Raw genomic sequence first — 23,813 nt, forward strand, 5'->3', positions numbered from 1 at the left:
TCTGTCTCCAGCTTCCTCGAGAGATACAACTTTTATAACTCTAGCTCTGAAGCCCAGTGGGTGGGTACATGGGCCGGAAGTCCAGCCCCTGGCCAGGGCTGGCACTCAGAGAGCTCTTCAGTGGCAGGAGGGGTGGGTCCTCTTGGCCCTGGGTGGCTGGGGCTTCTGGCCAAAACGGATAGGGCCTGTCAGTGAGGCCTGAGGGGTGGGCTCTAGGCCAGCAGACCCCCAGTAGGGAGTGGGTGGGGACCTGTGGTCTGTGGGGGTGGGCCCTTTCCCTGAGGAACAACACCAGAGCTTGGGAGCTTGGAACATCGCCTCCCGCTCTTGGGAGGGCCCCGTGGAGGCTCCTAATACAGAATGTGGCCATCACAGAACCTACTTGATTAAGGGGATGTGTTGGGACGTGTGGAGGAGAGCAGGCGAGGGGTAGGGGCAGAGCTGGGAGGGGCCCCGTGACCACCTTGTGACCATTCCCCATGACCTTTCCTTATATGTTATTGATGGCATGTCTCTGCAGCCAGACAGGCGTGGGTTCAAATCTCCAACGTAACTGTGGGCAAATTGCTTTCCCTTCTGAGCCTCACTTTTCATGTCTGAAAAATGGGAATAATAAATCCATCTATGTCTTTTGGATATTGTGAAGATTCATAGAGGTAACTGATGTAGATGTCAGCCCAGAGCCTGGCACATAAGAAGGGTTCAAAATAGTTACTTATTTTAATTTCCATTTTATAGATGAGAAAACAGAGACTTAGAGAGGTTAAGTGATTTACTCAAGGTCACACAGCAGGTCCATGTCAAATCTGGGATTTGAAATCAGGTCCCAGAGAGGAGCCTGGCTACCCAGTGAAAGGGAGAGTTGGTGTTACTATGCAACGCAGCTCCAAAACTGCAAGTCCTCACTCCTGGCCAAGCTGCTATGCAAAGGTCCTCCTGTGTGAGAGTCCCGGCACCACCCTTGTGAATGCCGTGGCTCTGTCACCAGGGACTCCGTCATTCACTGCTGTCCAGTGCAGTCATCCCAATGGTGGCTGTATTCATCTCTCCGAGGCTTTTAGATTTTCCACAGGATCCTTTTTGTGATCAATTCCTGTCCCTTCTACTACTTAAAGATGTGGTTAGGGCAGTTGTTAAACTCCATTCTTCAGCTGGACACACCTGGTGCAGAACAGCTGATGGTGGGACAGTGGGTTCTGGAAGGCAGCAGCCACCCAGGAAATGAAGGCAGGCTGGTGTTAGCTAGTTCTGAAGTTCTCACTTTGGCTGAGGTCACAGCAGATGGCTACTGTTAGTATGGTTCAGTAGTATATTTTAGATGGGATGTCTTTACTTTAGAGCATGGACTTCTTGGTTGGAAGATGCTTTACAAGTTGGTGGGGTCCCCTAAAATCTGTTGACTGGGTCTCAGCGTTACTGCCAAGTGCTGTCCTCCTTATGCTTGGGGTAGACAAAGGCTCGGGGGTTAATTTCTTCATCCCAGTCATCAGGGACGGGTGCAGGATGTTGATGGGAGCGTGGAGATCTCCCTTCCCTTCCAAAATCTGGTCTCTCCAAATGGAACAGGAGGGAAGAATTTGGCTAAAGCCCCGTGGTGGATTCCAACAGTTTACCTCATTGGCTGATCTCTGCTGAGATATAGATTTCCTGGGGGTCTGTCCATGAAAGGGAAGTCCTGGGAAGGACAGCAGAGAAGTACAAAATACTGTTACTGCCTGTTGCTGAGCCTCAGTTTATTGATCTGTAAAATGGAAGGTTAATCTCATAAGAGGTGCTGGGAACTGAGTAGCCCTCAGAATAGAGGCTGTTAATTGCTACTGTTATTTTGGGGAATAAGAAAACTGAGTCTTTGTCCTGCTGTGGGTTCAGGTGGGGCCCTGGACAAGTGGGTGAGGATTGCATTCCTATCATTTCACTGGCTGTATGTTACTTGATCTCATCTGTAAAACAAAGACAGTAATTCCTGTGAGGCAAAATAATTTATTGAGATATCACTGGGTGTTTATTTGCAGATGCTAAGACTCAGGGGGATGCAGAGAAGTTTTCCCTCCCTCAGCCCAGGAGCGTGGGTGGAGTCCAAGAGTTCCAGGTCTGGGGGCTCCTGCCTCAGGGGTGCATTGATGGTGGAAGATAACCCTTCTTCTTTATGCAAGATGGAGACCCAAGGTGGGTGGGGGATGACGAAGCAGAGAGGAGAGGAAGGCAGTACGGAGTAATGTGTAGAGCTGTTTGGCAGCTGTGTTGAGTCAGAGCCTCAGTCCTTTGTCAAGTGGAGGTATTACAGGCTGTGGGAAAGACTGGTTGAGTGAAGCCCCCAGATGTCCAGGGGGCTCCAGCCAGCTTCTCATAGTATCTGCAGAGCTAATTCCTGTATTGGTTTGGGTTCCCCAGAAGCAGACTCTGAGACCAGTATTTGAGTGCACACAGCTGATTTGGGAGGTGATCCCAGGAGATGGTGATGGAGGAGGGAGAAAGTGAGGCAGGGAAGGAAATAGCCCGTAAAGGTGTGGCATAGAGCAAGGCCTGTGGGCACCTGTGCGCAGTCCTGCTGGGGCTCTGGGGGAGTCAGTGTAGGGTTGTTCCCTGCTCACAAGAGGTGAGGAAGTGGGGTTATTTCTCCACCAACCTCCAGGAAGCCCAGGGGTCATGGTTGGCTGGGACTCAGTGCCATGGCATGGCTGTTTTGAAGTGCCCAGCTTGGCTGGACCATATGGGCTGGTACAGAGTTCCCATCATCGGGATCAGATGGGATCAAGGACAGGAAGCCCTGCCCCGTCTTCCATGCTCCTTGGAAGCCCCCTCACTCCCTAGTCCTGCCCTGACCCTTGAATAACCCCAGGGAGCCAGAAGAGACCTACCCCAGAGAAGATGGAGATTGATTTTCTTATCTCCTTTGTGAGTAGGGGTTCAAACCTAGATTTAATACAATTTAGAAAAATAATGGATTGTGGTATGTGGGGATGCAGATTGCAAAGTGTGTCTGGGAGTCAGGTAAGTGTCGGGGAGCTGCAGCACAGGGCCTGGCACTCAGCAACTGCCCAATAAGTGTTCGCTGACCCTGGGGTAAACGTCTCATGCAGGGTCTTGTCCTGGCCCCTGGTATCCCTCTCAGCCTATCCCATGTCCTGTAGATGGAGAAGTACATTCCTGGCCACCTTCCCAGGCTGTGAGCCGTTCTTGTGCCTGTTGGTGCCTTTTCCCAAAATGCCCACCCATCCCTTCATGCACGGCCTCTTGTGTAAGTGAAGGGCTGGGGCGGACCTGCAGTCTGGAGAACAGGGGTCCTATTGTCTGTCCTGAACCTGCTGGCATCAGGGAGGCCAGGGAGACAATGACAGTCATGTGGTGTCCAAGCAGGAAGGGCCTCGGTGATAAGCCCAACATCCTGGAGGCGAGGTAACAGCAGTGACAATGGCAGCAGCCACAGATGACATTATTTGAGCACCTGCCATGTGCTAGGAACCCTTCTCTCCAATTTCATCCTCACCACAGCCCTCCACCATGGGGACTATGATTCTCTTCATTTTACAGAGAAGAAAACTCAGGGGAAGCTGTATCACAAGGGCAAACAGCTACTGAGGGGCCAGGCCAGAACTCAAAGCCTAGTTCATCTGCCTTCAGATTCACAGTGTCCAAAGAGCCCTTGACCGTCCACATGCCAGCATCAACCCTCACTAAAGATGTTGTCCCACCATAGGGAGTCTTGAGGTTGACACAGAAGGCAGGAGGGCACAATTGGCTTTCTTATTTCTAAAGCCCCAGGAAGTAATAAAAATCCTGGACATAGTCCTCATGTGGTATTAGTGGGCCAGACACAGCTTGGACACAGCTCGGATTGGCTCAGATGTGCCTGAATGTGCCAGATGTGTCTCAGGTGTCTAGTCCCCAAGCCTTCCAGGGACAAAATGATTCCTGAATTGAGACAAAGATATACTCCAGATTGCAGTAGTCACAGACTAGTATTTATTTATTGAAGAGAGGGATAGTCAACAGAGCTGGCTCCCACATCCCCACTGGGACCCAGCCTGCTGTGAAGGGAGACTGTCCATCTTCATCAGGAGAGAGGACAGTGGTCACGTTTCTACTAGGCGGTTGCGGTGATCACAAGGGCGTCCTGTAATCAAAGGAGAAAAGTTAAGTGGGTTTTCTTTTCACCTCCTACCTTGTGATTTATGCTGGTTTGTCTGCCACAAGGTGACTGGTAGAATTGGGGGTCATGACCCTGAATGCACTCATATAGAATTCCTGGAAGGGTCAGAGGAGTAGGATGTATGTGTGAACAAAGGCGCTGCACAGAGGTCTGAGGCACAGGTTTAAATATCTGAGTAGTATGTGAGTCTATTGTCCCCAAGCCCTGCTAATCACCAAAACTCCCCAAGAAGTTCTATAAAATGCAGGTTCCTGGATGTATCCATTGGGTCCCAGCCAGCTAAATATTTAACAATGCTCTGCCTAATTTTTTGAAGCTAAGTGTGATATGAAGAACTTAACCTATTAGATTTCTGCTAACATTTTATTATGATAATTTTTAAACAATTTTACAGTGAACACTTGAATACTCAGCATCTAGATTATATTAACTTTCTCTAAAGCATGCTTTATCTCATATTATTCATTTATTCATTCCTTCAACTAACTTTTAAAACATGATCTATGGATATAAAGAGAAAATCAGTGTGCTGCCAGCCCAAAACAAATGAATTGAGCCCACCATGGGGCTGTCTGTGGGGACCTTGTTTGGAGTAAATCCTGGGCAATGCCCCTTTTCAGAGTGGATCATCCTGGGCTGTCCCCTGTGCCTTAGGGACAATTTGTTAATTTCTCAAGAACAGCTCAGGAATTCGGTAGTACCAACCCACAGCTTTGGACAAATCAGGACAAATAACGAGCTAAAGATTTGGTCCAGAATCCCTCCCTGGCCTTAGTTTGGACACTTTAGCCATGGAATGTTGGGCTGGGTGGTCACTTGTGAATTTTCTCAATCATTAATAATTCTGCTTCTCTATCTCTCTCCCTCTACAGTGGACTGGAAACTCCAAGAGGGTAGGGGTGTCTGCCTGTCTTGTTTATTATTGTGATCAGTGCCTGGCATACAGTAGGTGCTTATTAGTCAATGCCTGCTGGCTGGCTGACTGAGATGGGCCTATGTCACTGCCATTGCTCATGCAGGGGTTAGGGCCCAAAGCAGGGGTTCAGGGCAGATACCGAGTGCAAATCCTGACTCTGCCACCTACTGGGTATGTGATCTTGGAAATGGATTTGCTATCCTTGATCTCAGTTTCCTCATCTGTTAGATGGGATCTATGGTATGGGTGGATATGAAGACTGGGCAAGATGCTCCCTGTACCCCAAGGCCTGGCACAAAATGATTATGGGCTGTTAAATATAACTAATAACAATATTTGGGGGTGGTGGTCATGCTACTATAGCTCCCTTCCCCAGCAGCTGCCAAGGAGAGTCATTTACTCCACAAGCATTTATTGAGCATCTACTGTGTGCTAGGCCTTAATGAATGAATGAATGAATGAATGAATGACGGTGAAAAAACTTGGACGTATATTGACCCCAGGCTAGGACAGTCACACTTGAACACTTACAGATGAGGAGATGAGGCCCTGAGAGAAGAGGGGACTTTCCCAAGGTCTCCCATGGTGACCAGCAGGGCCAGGACTGGAGTGCAGGCACCACCTCCCAGCCCAGGGCTCTCCTGGCAGCTGTGCCCTCCCTGGTGCAGGACGTTTATCCCCACTCACCTTTGTGAGAGATATCGAAGGTGACTCGAATCCGAAGGCCTTCACTGTTGACATCTGTACTCCGGATCTTAGTTTACCTGAAATAATAAATGTGGTCAGAGACTGGTGGGCCTGTAATTGGGTAGCCATGGGCAGGCTCACAGTTCCTGGAGGGGCCCTGGGCACCTTGCACACCAGATGTGGACTGTTCCTCCTGCCTCTGCTCACCTGTTCTCTGGCCCCAGCACCCACCCAGACTCATTTCCCTGGTGGTTGCTTCCAGCACTGGCTTCTGGCTGCTCCAAAGGGCACCCCTCACATCCTTGCACACACCTGCTCAAGAAACCTTGAGGCCTCCTACCACCCACAAAACAGGTGTCTATACTTGGAAATTTTCCACTCTAATAAAATGAAGAAATGGAAAAGGCAGTTGGCATACATAGTTTACCAATTCTCTCCACCCCTACAACCTAGGGCTTAATTAGAGTAATTCTGCCTTTTCTCTCGGCTTCCCCCACTAATAATGCAAATAGCAATCCCAACATCGGCAATGGCTAAGAAATGTTGAGCACTGAGTGGGCCAAGCACCACCTTTAGCCTCTTATAAGGAGAAATGAAGCACCCACCCTCAAAGCCCTGGGAAGGGAGTGTGGACAGCAAAGGGACGCACCATTTTCGTTAGGCAGGAGGACAGAGGCGAGGATCTGGGTGACGATATCTTTCAGAAGATCAGGCTGTGAGAGAGAAGACGCACTGTCACCCTGAAGTCCTCCCAGCCATTCCTAGGATGGGCACAGCCCAGCCCCACGGCCAGGGCAGCTGGAGGACGTTCCGGAATCCGGCCCCCTGCTAGTGAGAACTGCGAGGGCTGCAGGGGACCGGATAGGCAGGGAAGAGCACAAACTCGGCTAGCTAGCCCATTTGCCCAGAGGGAATTCTGCCCTGTGTTTCCTGGGCTTGCTAAGGAAGTCAGACGTTTTTGTTTGGAAACCTCCCATTTAAAAGTTAGTCAAAAAAGTTAAACAACAAAATATAAGGGTGAAAAAAAAAAGCCACCGCAGAATATAGGATTCAGCCAGTTTGAGATCTCTGATGGGGTCTGACTCGGGTGGGAGAACGGAGGACCAGAGGCAAAGGGCTGCCCGGAGCGTCAAGATGAGTCTTCGTGAGCCAAAGGAGTTTGTCGGTAGTGGAGAGTTGTTTTCAAATTTAGGATCAAAGGGTTGCAGAAGGAAAGTGACTGTGTATCTGTGTGTCTGTGAGTATGTGTGTGTTCTCAGTTGTGCCCGGCATACGGTCAGTGCTCAGTAAGTGCCTGAGCCAGGAGGTTGGATTTTGTGACTGATCACATAGAGGCTGGCCAGCCCACCATGGGACTGTCTGTGTGGACCTTGTTTGGTGTAAATCCTGGACAATGTCTCATTTCAAAGTGGATCATCCTGGGCTGTCCCCTGTGTCCCCAGGGACAATTTGTTGATACTCACGTTGAAAAGGCCAAAGCTTGAGTTCATCAGGTGGATCCTATCAGAGCTGCAACAAGAGATGCCTGTGAGAACGGCCCCTCAGAGTCCTATTCACTTGTTCACTCAACAACTATTTATTGAGCACCAACTATGTACCAAGCACAGTGCAGGCTCTGTAGATATAGCAGAGAATCAAATAAAATCCTGGCCTTATGGAGCTTACATTCTTATGAGGAGGGAGACAGAAAACAAATAGTCACCCTAAAAGCAGAAAAATCACCTCCAGGAATGAAGACTTGTAGTACGCCAGGGAGCTCAGGCTCTTTCTACAGGGGGAACCTGATTCCCAGCTCAACTGTTCACTGCCATGTAGGAATGCAGGCCCGTGTGGCCCAGTATGCTGATTTTTATATGTTGGCAACTAATTTATATTAAAAAACCCTAACCCTATGTGGGGTGATCAAAACAGTCCACAGGCTTGATTTGTCCCAGGAGGTTTCAGTCTGCAATCCCTGAACTTCCTTTAGGAACAGCAGGGAGAAGGTGGGCAGGGGCACAGAAGGCAGCTGAGGCCCTGAGCTTGCAGGCTAGGCTCGGTGGGACATCAGCATCTGGGCATGACAGTCCCTTTACTGTCCCGGCGATGTCCTGGATGGGCCAGGGAGGGAGATGGGGCTGGGCAGGCTGATCCTGTGGCCAGGGTCGGCCTGTCCACGGCTGCTGAAAGGCCACCTCCCTTTCCTCCCCTTTCTCTTGCTTTCAGTCCTCAACAGCAAAACAGTGCAGGTGAGGCAGTCTTCCTGCCCTCCCTGGAGCAGCCTGCACTACTCACCACCCCTCAGAGGCTCAGAACACTGGGTATTTAAAGTATTGCCATGAGGCAACACTTGTTTCTATCATAATCTTCACAATGATTTACATGTTTACCTGATTTCATTTAAGTTGAGCATCAGTTGGTCACCTTCGGTGTAAAATTGAGCTTCTGAGCTGGCTTCCTGCAACAAGAGAAACCCAGGCCCCATTTCTTTGAGGGGATGTGTCAGGCATAGGGTGTGGGGTTATACAAGGAGGCTCTAAGGGCAAGCTGACATGGTCTGAAGCTCAGCGACTGGCTCTGTGACCTTGGGAAAAGGTTTGACCTCTCTGGGCCTCACTTTCCTCATCTATTAAATAGGATAGTACCTGTACCCATTCCCCACTGAACAGATAACAACATAGGCTTGCTGTGGGAAGTGGTGGTGATAGTGATGATGGCAGCAACCAGTATGCATGGAGCCCCCACTATGTGTCAGGCAGTGTTTTAAGAACTTTACGTGATGATCTCCTTTGGGCCTCACAACCTTATGAAGTGAATCCTATTATTAGCCCATTATAGAGGAGAGGGATCTGAGGGACAAAGATCAGTAAGACTCTGGTAAATGCTAACCATTACCATTATCGTCCGAAAGGTGAGAAGCTAAGCCAGGTCAAAGACACACCTGTGGGCTGGATGAGCCTGAGGGCAGAGAGTTAGTGAGGCTCCACTTCCAGGTCAGAGAACAAACTTGTCCTATGGGCCTGTAGGCCTTTGGGAAAGTGCCTGCCATTGGCCATGGAGGGACCAGGTCGCTAGGGAGTAGAGCTGGCCTGGAAGTCCATGCCCACTACTGGCTGGGGGATCAAAATATCTTTCAATATGGGAAGCCAAGGCACTGTGCATCTTGTATTTTGGGAATGGCACCCCCTGAAATTGTGTGTGGACAAACTGCACAGCTGTGCACAGCCACCCTGCTGTGGGATAGTCAACATTAACCTCCTACTAATAGCCAGGTACTGCCCAGACTCAGGAATGGGCACATGACCCAAACTCATCCAACAAGAGTTAGCTTTGGAACTTCCACTGGAGCTACTGGGAAAGATAGGCTTTTCCTGCTGGAGTTATCAAGCTGGTGGGTATAAGCCTGATACAGGGTGGGGTAATTCCATGGGAGGATAATCTGCCCAAGGATGAAGGCTGCACTTGGGAGAACAAGGCTGCCAGATAGGAAGAGAAGAATGAAGATGACATTGTTTGAGCACCTGGATCCAGCTATTCCTGAAGGTAACAACACCTGGAATTTTAAGTTATATGAACTAAAATAATTCCTTTTGTGCATATGAGATAAGTTTCTGCCCAAGGATCCTGTCTAATAAGGTCACAGGGTCAGAGATGGGTCTCCAAATCTCCTGATTCTTAGTTCACAACTCCCCCTCCCCCATCTCTGCTGGGTAACAAGAGTGGTGGAGACATTTAGCAAAGCAATAAGGTTGAACAGGAACAACGAACAGCAGGATCCCCCAGGTTGTTGCCAATGTCACAGACAATTGAACTCACGATTCCCAGGGTGAAGAAGGGGTGGTTGACTTCATTGGTGGCAAATAGTTCCAGCACAATCAATTGGACCGCTGTGGCACTGCCCTGAGCCAGAAAGATGTCTGGAGTCTCCTGAATTAGGATCTTCACGATCTGTGTGGGCCCCAGCTTCTCTGCAGCCTGGAAGGACATCCGACCTGCGTGTGGGCTCCCAAAGGCCTCACCAAGGCCCGGGAGCCCCATGTGGCCCCAGCCCCTGCTTCTGGCTTCCCTCATTCCTGTCTGCTCCAGCCTCTCTCCTCCCAGACCCTGGAAGGGATTGCTGCTCTCCCCGTCTCAAAGCCTTTGGTTTTGCTTCTCCCTCAGTCTGACATGCCTTTCCTTCAGGGAAGCCCTCCCTAACTTCTGGGCTATGTCAGGTAATCCCCCATAACCCCTGGAATCTGTCCTTTGTCACCACACTTGTAACTGAACTATTACCTGTGTAACTATTTGATTCAGTCCCATTGCCCTGGTAGACTGGAATCCCTGTGAGGGTAGGGACTTGGTCCATTAGTCACCAGTGTCGGAAGGAAAGAGCAATCCCACATGTATTTTATTCCCTAGAACCAGTGGACAGACCACATCAGACTGCAGATGGCAAACAGACAAACCGTTTCATTGATCGCCTTCATGCTCGTCTTCAGCTGCTGGGCCAGCTCAGGAAACTGAGGAGGAGAGGAAGCCAGAGAAGGTCAGCAGGAGGGGAAAGGGGAGACACATCTCCAGCAGCTCCACTGCCAGGACCCTCAGAATCCCAGAAAAGCTGGGTAGGTTTGGTGGTCCAGGCCTCATGTCTGTCATTGGTGGAAAACAGCCCCTGTATCAGCTGTTCTAGGACATGAGGTCCCCACGGGCCTGGACTTTTACTGTGGGTTTGGTGGCATTTGTGGGTTTGTGGGCAGCTCCCTGCTCCCAGGGACACTGAGAAGTGACCTCATTCTTATTCCAGTCATAAATGTGGCTGCTGGTGACTACTCCCTATTTCTCAGCATCCCAGCCCCTTACCTTGATTTCTAATCCCCAAGAGGTTGGTTATCTGTGGCCTGTCAGCTGACCTGAAGCAATTTGGGCTAACCCTTTCCCCCCGGGCCTCAGTTTCATCATCAGTCATCCTGGAGGAGGTGGCATACTCCAGTTGACTGGTGGCAATTGCTAGCTGTGCGGGGCTGATGGGGATCCCAGGGCTGGGTTGGCACCAAGGCTCAGTAGGAAGAGAGGCCCTGATGTATTAGTGATGTCTGCCAGGGGCCCCTAGTAAACAGCACAGCACAACTGCCATCCTGGACGTCTCAGTATCTAAGGTGCCCTTTGGCTCCATAGGACTGTTGCTTGGTAGAGGAAGCAGGTGTATCAGGTTCCAGGGGAGCAGAACTAGGCCTGGCGTTGGATGTTCCGGGGCAATTTTCAGCTTTCAGGTTACATGTCCGACTATTAGAGGAGGACCGTTAGAGGCCTATTTGGGAACTGTTAGAGGAGGGGGTGAGCTGTCCATTCCTGGAGGGGTTTGGGTGGCTTGGTAGGGGATTATTGCTCAGGGAGCGTTAGGGTTCTTGCACCATGTGATTTAGGGGATTCCCGTGATGCAGCAGAGGGGGCTCCATCCTGTCCCATGCTGAGGCTTACCACGTAGTTCAACAGGACCATGAGTTCTCCTGGAGGGAGCAAGACACCTACTGCCGCGTTCACCACATCCTGCCTGAAGGCGAGGCTGAAAGGGGCACTGACCACGGTGGGCATCGTCAGGGAAGCTGCTGATTCATTGAACCACTGGGTCACCTTTCCTTGTGAGTCCAGGAACTTGACCTAAGGAGATACAGAGCAGAGAGTTGGCTGGGAACTTTAACTCCACAACTTACCCAATCACAGCCTAGAAGGAAATGACACTGTTTAGCCTGGTTTGCTTTTTGCATTCACTGCCAGGAAGCTTAGCCTGGAGTTCAGCACCTTGCTGTAGGTGATGAATTATCTCGGGTGCTTAGCAACATCTATTGCACTCGTACTCCTTAGATAAGCTCTGATTTTCTCTAAAAACCTAGCTGTCTTATTTGGCATTTAGATTTCAACTTCTCAGGTACCTTACAAACCCTTTGGATGGAGGGAAAATTCAAAACTGCAGCCAGATGGAAATGTTTGATGCTGCAGTTATCCAAGGGATCTGTGAAAACTGGTCTGGGATTCATGCTGCCCAAATTAGCCTGGCTCCTCAGGAAGTCCAGCACTAGTGTGAGCATGTGGCTCCACATTTTACACAGCTGAGAGTTACCAGGCTCCTCCTGCCACCAGGACCTGTGCAGTCTCGTTTCATCCTCTCCTTGGTGACTATTATTATCTACATTTTACAGAGGAAGAAAGTGACACTAAGAGAGGTGATGAAACTTGTCCGAAGTCACACATTCAGGGACTTGTGGAGCTGGGAGAGAAACTTAGGTCTTTGTAATTCCCAGTGCAGAGAGAAAGGCTAAGAGCCCCAGTGCATACACGTTGGCCTCTGATGGGGGAAATCAGGGTGGGGGAACATATCACTGAGGTTGATGTTTTGTGTGTGCCCCTTAGATTCCACCTGCTGGATTTCCTCTGTTAGAATGATTAACCTGGGACATGTCTGGCCTGTTGAACATGTGTGTCCTACCCATGACTGGTATGTTCTTCCCTGAGATAGACCTATGGTGTCTGACCCTTGGGGGTCAGAGAAGGGCAGTGATGTCCCTCATTATCCCTGAGGTCCCATGACACTCACCCCCAGGTTGAGCTGGATGAAATTATCCTTGATGGCAGGAGACAGAATGTCAAACTCCAGGTGGTCAGGGACGAGGGTAACTGGCACTGCTCAGGTACAAGAAGAAAGTTCTATGAGGGTGGAGGGCAGGCTTGTGGGCTGCTTTTGGCTATAGTTGCATTATCCCATAGGTGGGTAGATAGAGGGGAGCAGGAGTAATGATGGCATTGATAATGACTGACATTTATGGAGCACGTGCCAAGTGCCACGTACTGTCCTAAACGTGCACAGGTGTTAGCTCATTTAATCCTCACAATAGCCTTAGGAGGTAGGTCCTATTAGTACCCCCATTCTATAGATGGGGAAAGTAAGGCTCAGAAAAGTAAAATGATTTGCTAAGGTCATACTGTGAAAAGATTTGAACCTAGTTGGTCCTATGCCAAAGTCCTGATTGGAAAAAAACTGTACTATTGTTTGTAACAGTCCACATCTTCCAACCAAACTGTGAGCTGCACCCTGCACCTGGGCAGGGTCTGGGCCCAGATGCCTGATGCATGCCTGTCTGTCCACTGGATCGCTTGTTTGCCTCAGGATTCCTCACTTAGCCACTAGGTGGCAGTGCCGTCTCATCTGCCCTGGCTGATGGGGGAGAATGGAGAGGGGATGCAGGGGCTTAGGGACAGGCTGGGAGATGGTCCTTGGGTGGCCTTCCCCTGAGGAAGAGAAGAGCCATATCGACTTCCTTTCGAGTCTCAGTAGCCTTGGCTAGTGTATTCCCATTTCTGAACCTCAGTTTCCTCATCTTAAAATGGGGGTGTATTAGTAATACCTGCCTTATAGGTTGTGTAGGATTGGTACCTATTAAAGTTGCCTTATATTTGAATTACATCAGACTTGGGAATTGAAGAATTGAGCTCAAGTCTTCCCCTATCACTAGTTTCCTCTGTGAACTGGACAAGTGACTTAATTTCTCTGAGACTTCAGTTTCCTCATCTGTGAAATGGGGTCATGATGTCTTCTTCAATGAGTTATCTGAGGAGTCAGGGAGACAGTGTACATGAAACAACCAGCCCAGTAGGTGCTCTATGGGTGTTCAACCGATTCCATTCTCCTCTTTCCACTCCTCTTTGTTAATCCTTTGAATGAGCCTCTGCAGATCCCAAAACAGTAGACAGAATTTTTTTCTTACTGCCAAACCCCACTCTGAGGGCAACAAGTACAGCAGAATTCCAAGATTGGGGCTGAAGCCTGTGTCCTCCTATCTCTGTTACTTTGGGAGGGAGAAATGACCTCTTTCTTGAGCGCACATCCAATCTCTTCCCTTGTTCTTCTCTAACAGCCCACAGTAGTTGCTGTATTATTCATTCTTTCATCCATTCAGCACACATTTGTTAGCACTTCTCTGTGCCAGGCAGAGCACCTGCTATGTGCCTGAAAGTTTCCTGTAGACTTTTAATCCTCACCAATAATCATGTGAGGTAGGGATGTATAAGCCCCATTTTACAGATGTGTAAACTGGGGATAAGAAGGTGGAGTGGCTTTCCTAAGGTCATAGAGCAAGTCAATGGCAGAGCTGGGATTTGAACTTGGAAATCTGGGGCACACATTGGCTCTCATGGAAATTTGCACATAGTAGGTACTGGTAAAGTCACAGTTGTGGTGAATTCCTGTCTGCTTTTCCTCAATAGGGATCAACTTATGCTCAGTCCCGCTTGCTGCTGGACTATGTTACAGCTCAGGCCTGACTTGGGAGGCCTTCCCTGGGCAGAGCCATGGCCTGGAGGCCTGCTCAGCAGTAAAGGAAGAAGGTGGAAGAGAGCAGTGCACCTACCCTTCACTAGGTCCAGGAGGTCTTCACGTGAGTCCTCAAAGGCTTTCTGGATCACGGGACACAGCTGCAACGGCACCAATACAGGAGCTCCATCAGCAAGGGGCCAGAACACGGCCCCACAACTGCCTGTGCCCAGCCCACCCAGCCTGAACCCGTGCGACCATGGCCAGCCAGGTTTTCATCCTCGGGGTTGAGGACTCAGTGGAGTGCCCACTCCCCGAGCCATCCCTGTGGCTCAGAGCACACCCCACCCCCGATGTCACCTGGGGTCTTTGCAGTGGTTTATCCCGTGTCCTATGCCCAGGGTGCGCCTGGCCTGCCAGCTGCCCTCCCCATCAGACTCCTTGTCTTGTTCAAGAGAGCCCATGTTTTCCATAAGAGGGAAATGGAGAATTCATTCCTTCATTCACTTGATGAGTCATTACTGAGTTCCTTCAACATGTCAGACTCTAGAACAGAGGCCAGCAAGCCTGATCTAACCAGACTCATGAACGATGTCTTTGTGCCCTTTGTGGGTGTCCGACTCCAACACATCCTTTTGCTTACTCAGCTCTTCTTTCTCCCAAGGGCCAGCAGTTCTCAGTAGGGAGAGATTTTGTCCCCTAGGAGACATTTGGAAATTGCTGGAGACATTTTTAGTTGTCATAACTTGGGGTACAGGGTGTTACTGGCATCTAGTGGATAGAAGCCAGAGATGCTACTAGACACCCCACAGTGGGCAGGACTGCTCGCACAACAGAGAACTGTATGGCCCAAATGTTAGTAGTTCTGAGGGTGAGAAACCCTGGCCTAACCTAACTCTGGCCTCACCTGGTCAGCTTAAGGAGGAAGTGCAACATTTGACTCACTTGCCTGTGAGACCCAAAGGCTGTGTTATCTGCTCTAGGCAACCTATTTTCTGGGGCAGTACCCAGAGATTTTGTTGTTTTGTCATGGGTACAATTTCCCCAGTGGAAGAGCCCTAGGACTGAGCATCCTTTGCTGCTCCCAAGAAAGTACAATGTGCTCTGAGAAACGTTAACTTTTCCTATGAAAAACCCATCCCCTGCTCTCAGCTACTTTGCCAACCCGGGACCCAGGGAGGACAGAGGACTTGGCAAGCTCAGAGACTCCCAGCGTCCACTGCATGGCCTATCCCTTGTGGGAAGGGTGTCCTGGTGACCTTGTCATCTTCTCCCGCCATTCCCCTTTCTCCTTTACACCAGAATCCTCTGAGATGCTAGGGCCTCACCCAGACCAATCACACTGGAATCTCTATCAGTATTTTTAAAAGCTTTCCCAGAAGGTTCTGATACAGCTGGGGTTGGGACCCACATATTTACAACAAAAAGGGCTTCAGTATTTTCTAGATGGTCTCCTGCCAGATTTAAATGTGTTGTAGATTTTTCCTTCAAGTATGATAGTCACATGACCATTATGTCAGTGAATCATGGTAGGAAATCATGATGATTAAGAAAAGGCCAGTTCATCTCATATTCTTCACTCTACTTGGCTTTTCACTTTAAGAACAGATATTATGCAAACGGCATTTTATGATACTAATTTCTTGCCGTCTTTCTTATAGAAAATACATTTTTAGCAGTTAAACTATGATGCCAGTTAAAATGTGATTTTACTGGAGGCTGGAGAAAAATTTTAGAAAGTGCAACCTTTAAACAGAAAAAACATTTCTTAAAAGAAAATATATCTCTCATAAGAAAAGCCAAATTTTACAAAATTATTCACTTCCAGATTCCTTTAAGAAGGCTCCCTGGAATGATTTAATGAAGTATTAAATATGATGTAGCTGCTTTAATAATTATGAATATTGTACAATGGCATAGAAAATAGATATAACAAAATATCAGAGAGCAGTGACACCGAGTATAGCCACATAAAAATATGAGTGTGTGTGTATGGAGATTGGAAGGTAATGCACAAAAGAGAAAATAGCTGTCATGTTAAGGCAGAGGATCATGGGTATTTTTTCCCCAAAGTTGTTTTAGTTATTAAATCATCTTTTCAATTCAAAAAGGTTTTATTATTAAAAAAATATTGGTTATCTGAAAAGGTGTTTTGAACTCTAGGGGGCCCTACTGTTGTGACTATATTTTGGAATTTACAGTGGAAATCAATGGTCAGAATGGATGAGTCTGATATAGAGAGTTTTAGTTTACCTGTGACATACAAAGGATATATAAATTGAGATTGACTCATGTTTACCGACTCACACAAAGTAATCCAACAGGACCTGGTGGGTGACAGACCACTGAAGACCACATGTTGGTGTGACACTGGTATTTGAGAGCCAGCTTGTACCAGTTTGTAAGGGCCAATTTTTAAAATTTTCAGGAATTTCTGAGCTGCATACTAAACCCAGACATTATTAAAAATTGAATTATATAAACTTACAACTAAATAAATTATACTAAAAACAAAGTTAAAAAAACCCCTAAAGTTAAGAGAAAATACCAAAGTCATAATTTCCCAATTATTTTGTTACATTTTACTATTATCCTCTCTTGACACTTTTTATGTCTAGTGTATCTGTACGGCGGAAATATCATACAATGGTGTACTAGTACTCATCTCTCTCCACCTCTGCTCATTGACATCACATTAATGGCTTGAAATTGGCCTTGAGAGAACAAGTCACACCAGAGAGATCACCAGATGTTACAAATCAGGGCTCTTTCTCCTCAATCCCTTCAGAGTCAATTATTAACAATTTATCAGCACATCACTATTCAAAGTCTCCTGGTCAACTGTTGGCAGTTCTATAACCTTGTCCTCAATGATTCATTGAAAGAATGATTGGTCCAGGCCCAGAAGTTTCCCACTCAAGGAGGTAGGAGTTCCCTTAGCACCAGCTTACAGTTCCACCCCAGCCCCACAGGGGGAGCAGTCTTTGCAGGCCAGAGAGGCCCTGATTCCACTCACCTGGCTTTTCACCAGTTTGGGCAGCGCTGGCATCAGGAGGCTCATGACCTCTTTGGCTAAGGAGTTGACCAGGAAGGAGAGCGTCCTGGAGAGGAGAAGGAGAGACAGATTAGGGAAGGTAAGAGGTGCTCATCCCTTCCCTGTGTTACAGAAGGGAAGACTGAGTTCAGGGGTTGAGTGAACTTGCCCAAGGTCACACAGCCTGTTAGAGATAGGGCTGGTAGTAGATCCCGAGCCAAGGGCAGACAGTGGCAAAGAGCTCTCAGTGGGCAGGGGCTGGGGGTTGTCTTTAGGAATTTGTGCTGGAAGCTGGGATGATGGCAGTTGGCATTTCTTCCCATTCTCTTGCTGAAGAGTAGTGGAGGGAAACACCACACCTTTGAGCACCTACTGTGTGCCATGCATTCTGCTAAGTGCTTGTGGTTATTGCCTGAACTGATCCTCTCACTACAGCCTGGAAGGTGAGGCATAGGGAGGTGACTTGCTCAGAGTCACCTGGACAGTAAGTGAAGGAGATGCATTTGCCTCACTCGGAGATATGTTTTACCCATGGCTGCACCCAAGCCTGCCTGGGGTAGTTTGAGGAGCCCTCGGAATGTAGCTCCTCTTCACCTTCAAATGTTTGCCCCACTTCCTGGCATGATGCCTAAAATTCCACAATCATTGTTTCTTTCCTTGATGTTTTTAACTTTATCTGGCATCACAGATTCCCTGGAAGGAGTCCCAGATCAAGAGTCAGAAGGTTATCATAAGTCCCTTTTTTTCCCTGGGCCTCAGTGCTCTCCATCTGTAAAATGGGGCAAGATCACATTGCCTGGCTTCTCTCCCAGGCATGGTGGGAGCCCAGGGGGAGGTGGCTTCACTCACTTGTCCAGCAGGGTGATGGTCAGGCTGTCCTGGCTATTGGAGCAGTCGCTGAGCACGAGGTGGGGTTGGCCGCTCTCGCTGGTCTGCACTTGGATGTTGGCTTGGATCTCTGTCTTCATGTGCATCTCCACGATGGTCTTGACGATGGGCCTGGGAGAGGAGGTGCCTGACATTCTGAGCACCGTCCCAGCCCCAGGCTGGAGCAGACCTGCTGTGCATCTCTGTCTTCTGGCTTTTCCACCTCCCTGCTCAAGTTCCTTTGCTGGGTTTTCCTCCTCTCCCCAGATTTTTACCCTAATGTGTTCCAGGCTCATCTTGGGGATTCCTCTCTTGGTTTAAATCCTCTGCATATGCCAGCAGCTTCCAAACTTACACCCAACTCCTTACTCAGATGCCTTACAGGCACCTCAAATTTAACATGTTAAAAACCAAACTCCGGATCCTTCCCCAAAGCTGCTCATGATCTTCCCGGTCTTAGCTGCTGGCCATCCTGTCCTATCATTTGCCCAGGCAAAGAGCCCTGGAGTCAGCCTTGACTTCTTTTCTCTCTCTGCCTTTCTTTCCAATATTGAATCCATCAGGAAACCCTGTTGCCTTTACCTACCTCTGAAACATCCAGAATCAGACTACTTCTCCCCACCTTCCTGTCCCCAAGCCCTGGTGCGGGCCCTCACTGTCTCCTGATAGTAGCAGTAACTTCTGGATGCCCTCCCTGCCTCCACTCTTATCCCCTTATGCAGCAGCCAGATGGATTCTTTAGAAATGTAAAATTTAATGCATGTGCCTCCTCTGCTCAGAACTCTCATGGGTCGCATTTCACTCAGTAAAAGCCAAGTTGTCACGTTGGCCCCCAAGTCCCCGCCTGAGCTGGTTCCGGCTGCCTGCTGGCCTCTCCTCGCATCATTCTCTCCCTCTCTGCCCATTCTCTGTGCTGTTCTTTGGAAAGAGCCAGTGCACTCCGCCCTCTGGACCTTGCCGATTGCTTTTCCCTCTGCTTGTGGCTGTTTCCCAGATACCGACATGGACAAAAGGGGGGAATGCGTGAATGACACTGCCAGGCCTGCTGTGCCTGGCTGAGGGGACACTCACGTGTTGAATCCAGCCACCATGCTCAGGGGGACCTTGACCACCAGCTCCTGGCCATTAGCAGAGGGTTGCACCTGCAGCTGGAGGATGTTGGCTGAGGTGACTTTCAGCCTGGATGGGATGTGGGCAAGATGGGATTCATGCGTTATGCTCAATTGAATATCATCCCCAACCTTCCATCTTTCTTGTCTCCCTGGTGCCCAGCCAGCAGCTGGACTCAAGCCCTGTCCACTGACCCCTGCCCAGCCTGCTTGCTCCCATCCAATCTAATCCCCTCTACCACTGCTCACAATGCTCCTGTGGCTCTCTCCACTAAGGAGATGAATCCCAGCTCTTTGGGGTAACTTGTAAGACCCTCTGTTACTGGCCCTGCTGACTTCTCCTGTGTCCTCACCTCGGGGTTTGAGCACCAGTTCTGACTACTTTCACTCCTCTAGGACTTTGCCCTGGCTGGTCCCTTTGCCTGGGACGTCATTTTCTTCTTGTCTCCTGGTGAGCATGGAGTCATTGGCTCACCTGTTGCCTCCGCTGAGAGGGGCTGCCTTATCCTTCACCCTCCTGCCCCAGGCAGACTTTCCCTGTGGCCACCCTGTTGGGGTTCCTGTGTGGCTCTCATGGCCATTTTTAACTCCTCTGGGAGCTTTGTAGGGAGCGACTGTGACCCACTCTTTGTGATTGGGCAGAGCTGACACCAGCTGATGCTTGGCGATCGATCGATTGAGCATGCAAAGCGTGTCCTGGGCAGAGGGGTGGGAAGGAGCTGGTTCCAGACTTGGTCCTGCTCCACTTACCAGACGATGTGGTTCAGGAGGTAGTCCACTAAGTTGCCTATGATGGGGATATTGCTGGCCGGCTCCTTTTTTATCTCACTGAGCAGTGGCAGCTGCTGGAGGATTTGGGTGGCATCGCTGTTCTTCAGTTCCTGTGTCAGTTCTGGGGGCAGAACCCAGGGATTAGGGGCCAGAAAGAGGGCAAGAAGTATGGCTCGATGGGGGCTCTAGGCTGGGAGGGACCATCCTTAGGGCTACTCAGACCCAGATATAAGGCAAGGGGCTATATGGCTCCATCCTGACCATCTGCTGTGGAGAAGTGGCTTTGAGGATGCTGGCCCAGAAGGTTATTTTCACATGAAGACTGGGACTGGAGCATAGGTGGGACCATTCATATCTGACATTTCCATCCTCTGCTGGGGACATTGCCACAACACCCAACACTGGGCCTGTTGGACTTTTCTCCTGGCAGCCAGAGCCCATTTGGCTTGTGCACAGAGCAGGTCAGAAGTACTGGGGAGCTGATGCTCCAGAAGCAGCCCTCAGTCAATGACTGATGGGAAATGGTGTGCAAACACCCCAGCTCCCTCCACCCTTGGGCAGGACCACTCAGGTGTATGTCCCTCCACTGTGTCCCACAGTCTGTATGCTACTGCCTCTTAGCAACAGAGACACCCCTTTTTCTCCTCTGTGGTAATGGAGATGGTCCCTCTAAATGTTCCTCCTTTGCCGGCTGGCATAATGTTAAAACCTGTCAGCAGAAGCTTTGGAGGGACATGGGGAACAGAGGAGCCCAGGGGAATCATGGAATTTAAGGAGAAGGGGATCTTGGAATCACAGACACTTCCAACCTTTATAAATCATCCACCTGCATCTCACCCTTGACCTGGGATCACAGCTGTGGCTTGCACAGTGATGGGGAGCTCCCTCCCTCATCTGGAGGGCTGCTCTGCTTGCCTCTCCGCCTCATGGTGGTTAGGCCTGGGAAGCCAAGACTTACTATCTTTGACGATTTCTGAGCTGAGGCTGAGAACTGCAGGGGAGTTGAGGGTGGCTCCGGCCAAAGGGGCTGTCAGCAAACCACAGAGGAAGGCGAAAAGCCACGGGCTAGCCATCTTCCTGGGAGGTAGGTGGCTGGGTCAGAACCTGGGGGGGAGCACAGAGGGCCCTGTTAGCTGGACAGAGAGGCCAGGGGCAGCCAGTCATGCCTGGTGACTTGGAAAATTGAGTCCAGGAGAGGCTGTTGAATGAAGAAGTGGTTAAGAGGGTGGGCTCTGGAGCCTGCCTGTTTGGGTCTGTGCCTCTGCTGCCCGGTGCTAACTGTGTGGCCTTAGGCAATCAATTCAACCTCTCTGGGCCTCAGTCCTCTCATCTGGCAAATGGGCATAAGGAAGTAGGGTCCTATTTCATTGAGTCTGGCACTTGAAATCCTCTATGGCTGAACCTCAGCCAATTTCACCTCCTGCTTATTTTCCTCTTGCTCTAAAAAGTTCCAGTCATTCCAAGCTGCTTGAAGCTCCCAGAACATACTCTGTGCTCCCCTCTGTCTGAGCCCTTGCCCTTGCTCTTCCTGCTTCCTGTAATGCTTTTCCTCTTCCTTTCCTGCCTATGGAATTCCTGTTCAGCCTTTAAAATCTGCTCACACGTCCCTTTCTCTGTAGAGCTTTCTTTTTCCTGCAGCCAGAGAGCCTGGGCTACACTTGGAGAAACGTTGCCCAGGGAGCTGGTGTGTGCCCAGGACAGTAGGTTGAAGGCAGGAGGGAAATGAGAATTTGGGTAGGACTTGAAGAGGCAGGAAAGCCGTTTGCTTAACCCATAATACTAAGGGGCCCAAGTAGGAAATAGGTGGCTGCTTTGAGCCAGGGAGAAAAAGGCAGAGGGAGAGAGAGAGAGGCCTGGGTGGTGCCTCTTGGGAGAGGAGCATGTGCTATTCTGGCCCTTTACCTGTCTGTCCCTTCGTGGGGTGGAGTGTCAGCCCCTATAACCTGGTCCTGAGCTCCCCAGCTTGTACCCTGGCTCAGCCTTCAAGCCTACATGAAGCTTCTGCTCCCAGGGACTGTCCTGCTCGGATAGAGGGAAGATGCTGGCCTGGAGACCTGAGCCCTTCCTTGCTTGGCTCAGTGTGTGGATTTCTTATTGTCAAAGACGAATGTGGCATTGGATGACATGTGTTTTTCATGAGCTGGAGCAGCATGAGCTGAGACGCTTGCAATGCTGACTTGACAACTGCCTCCCTGACCAGGCTGTGAGCTCCAGGAGAGAGGGTGGGGTCTATCTGCTCCCTACTGTGTCCCAGTATTCAGCATAGTGCCTGGCACACAGTGGGTGTTTAATAAATGAGTGGTTGCTGATGAATGAATTGCCTCTGGGAGCCCTTGAAGAATAGGGAATCTCAGCTTGCTAAACTGATGTCTGGGCCATGGGGGCCCCATTAAGTCACAGAACCCTGATCCCTGAGTGTCAGGAGGCCTGAGGGCAGAGGAGAAATACTATGGGCTTCAGAGGCAGATAGACCTAAGGTGGAGGCCTGCCTCTGCCACTTGTGGTCTTGGGCAAATGACTTACCTTCTCTGAGGCTCAGTTTTCTCATCTATAAAATAAGAGATAATTATCGTACTTATAAATATAGTACTTATCACAGGCTTGTTGGGAGGATTAAATGAGACAGTCTATTCATGGCCTGGCATTGACACAAGTGTTCAATGAATGTTAGCTGTTGCTATGACAGTCATTAGTACTAATGTGGGGTCAGAAGGAATCACCTTGCAGTCAAGTCACAGAGAAGACATCCTGCACTCTATTCTTTTGCCCAGGAAGCCTCCCACCCCCACTGCATAATCTTTTTCTTTCAAGCACTTGATCCGGTTTGCCCTCCATTGTCTTGGCTCACCACTCTGTCCTCTGATCTGAGATGCTCAAGGAGCCAATAGGATCTATCTCTTCCTTCAAGAAAGCATCTCCTCCCCAAATCCAAGTACCACACACACACACGTCTGCCCCATTGTATCTCACCTTCTGGCCTCTGCTTATGCTTTTCCCTTTGTGTGGAATGCCTTGTTCTCTTCCTTTGTCTAGCCAACTTCTACTCAGTTTCTTAGCTGATCTGCCACCTCTTCCAGGAAGACTTCCCTGACTAACCTCCACAATGTCCCTGGGCTTTCTTTGAGCACAGCATGTACCACAATGGCCCAGACTGGCTGTCCCTTGAGGGTCAGGTCTATATGATACTTCTTCTTGTCCCCCAAATCATCCCAGCACTGGGCTGTATACAGCATGGGTGCATGTCATCAGGCTGAGGTCAGGGAGAGTCTCAGTCTGATTCCTTCATCACCACTCTTTGGTCTTCTGGGCAAAGGAGCTGGCCCTTCTCTACCCCTTGGCCCGGACACTCAGAGGGTCCTAGTGGACTGAGAGACCTTACCTCAGGGCTAAGCCTCCCTCCTGCTCCAGATCCAACCCCAGGTGTCTCCAGCTCAGACCCTTCTTAGTGCTGTAGGCTTTCAACCCCTTCCCTATGCTTTTACCTGGACACACTGGAGTCCTCCGTCTGCTCCTCTCTTCACCTGGCCAGTGGGTCTGCAAGTCCAGCCTTATATCCTCGATGCCCTGGTCCAGGCAGTTGCCCTTTGTATCTGGGCCAAGACCTTGGTCCAGGTTGAGGTCTCCAAGGTAAATATTTGTGGCCTCTGGTGAACCACACCCCTGCTAGGAGGCAGCCTCAGGACTCCAGGTGCCCGAGGTCTGGAGAAAGGAGGATCGGGGTTGGCACAAGGAGTGGGCCAGATGCTGGGGCACATGGCAGGGGAGCTGGGCCAGGCCCAGAGTGACCCATGCCAAGGTTCCCTGTCTCCTGGGCAGGCACTCCCAAGGAGCAATGATGAGAACAGTGGTGGTGAGGATGTAGTAAGCACCTATGATGTGGCAGGCACCACCCCGAACCTCACATTCATCAGGTCAGCATGGCTGCATCCCACCATGGTCAGCATCATGATCCTGACTTTATCACAGAGGAACCGTCCTCACATAGTCAGCAAGTGGCAGAGCCAGGATTCAAC

General features: G+C 49.8%; 1 protein-coding gene across 1 annotated transcript; it reads right to left on the minus strand.

Moving 5' to 3' along the window:
- Positions 1–3,940: 3,940 nt before the first annotated feature.
- On the minus strand, positions 3,941–23,436 carry BPIFB1 (BPI fold containing family B member 1). Its single transcript, XM_017641868.3, has 16 exons — positions 23,283–23,436; positions 20,759–20,904; positions 19,780–19,921; positions 18,992–19,099; positions 17,903–18,052; positions 17,036–17,120; positions 14,117–14,180; positions 12,307–12,392; positions 11,193–11,372; positions 10,181–10,234; positions 9,549–9,707; positions 8,123–8,190; positions 7,217–7,262; positions 6,403–6,466; positions 5,754–5,830; positions 3,941–4,114 (listed from the first exon to the last, which is right to left on the minus strand). Exons 2-16 carry the CDS (start codon positions 20,871–20,873, stop codon positions 4,085–4,087), a joined length of 1,428 nt encoding a protein of 475 aa, XP_017497357.1. The 5' UTR covers positions 20,874–20,904; positions 23,283–23,436; the 3' UTR covers positions 3,941–4,084.
- Between the last annotated feature and the right edge of the window lie 377 nt (positions 23,437–23,813).

Source organism: Manis javanica, chromosome 5 (assembly GCF_040802235.1).
Source record: "Manis javanica isolate MJ-LG chromosome 5, MJ_LKY, whole genome shotgun sequence".
NCBI lineage: Eukaryota > Metazoa > Chordata > Mammalia > Pholidota > Manidae > Manis > Manis javanica.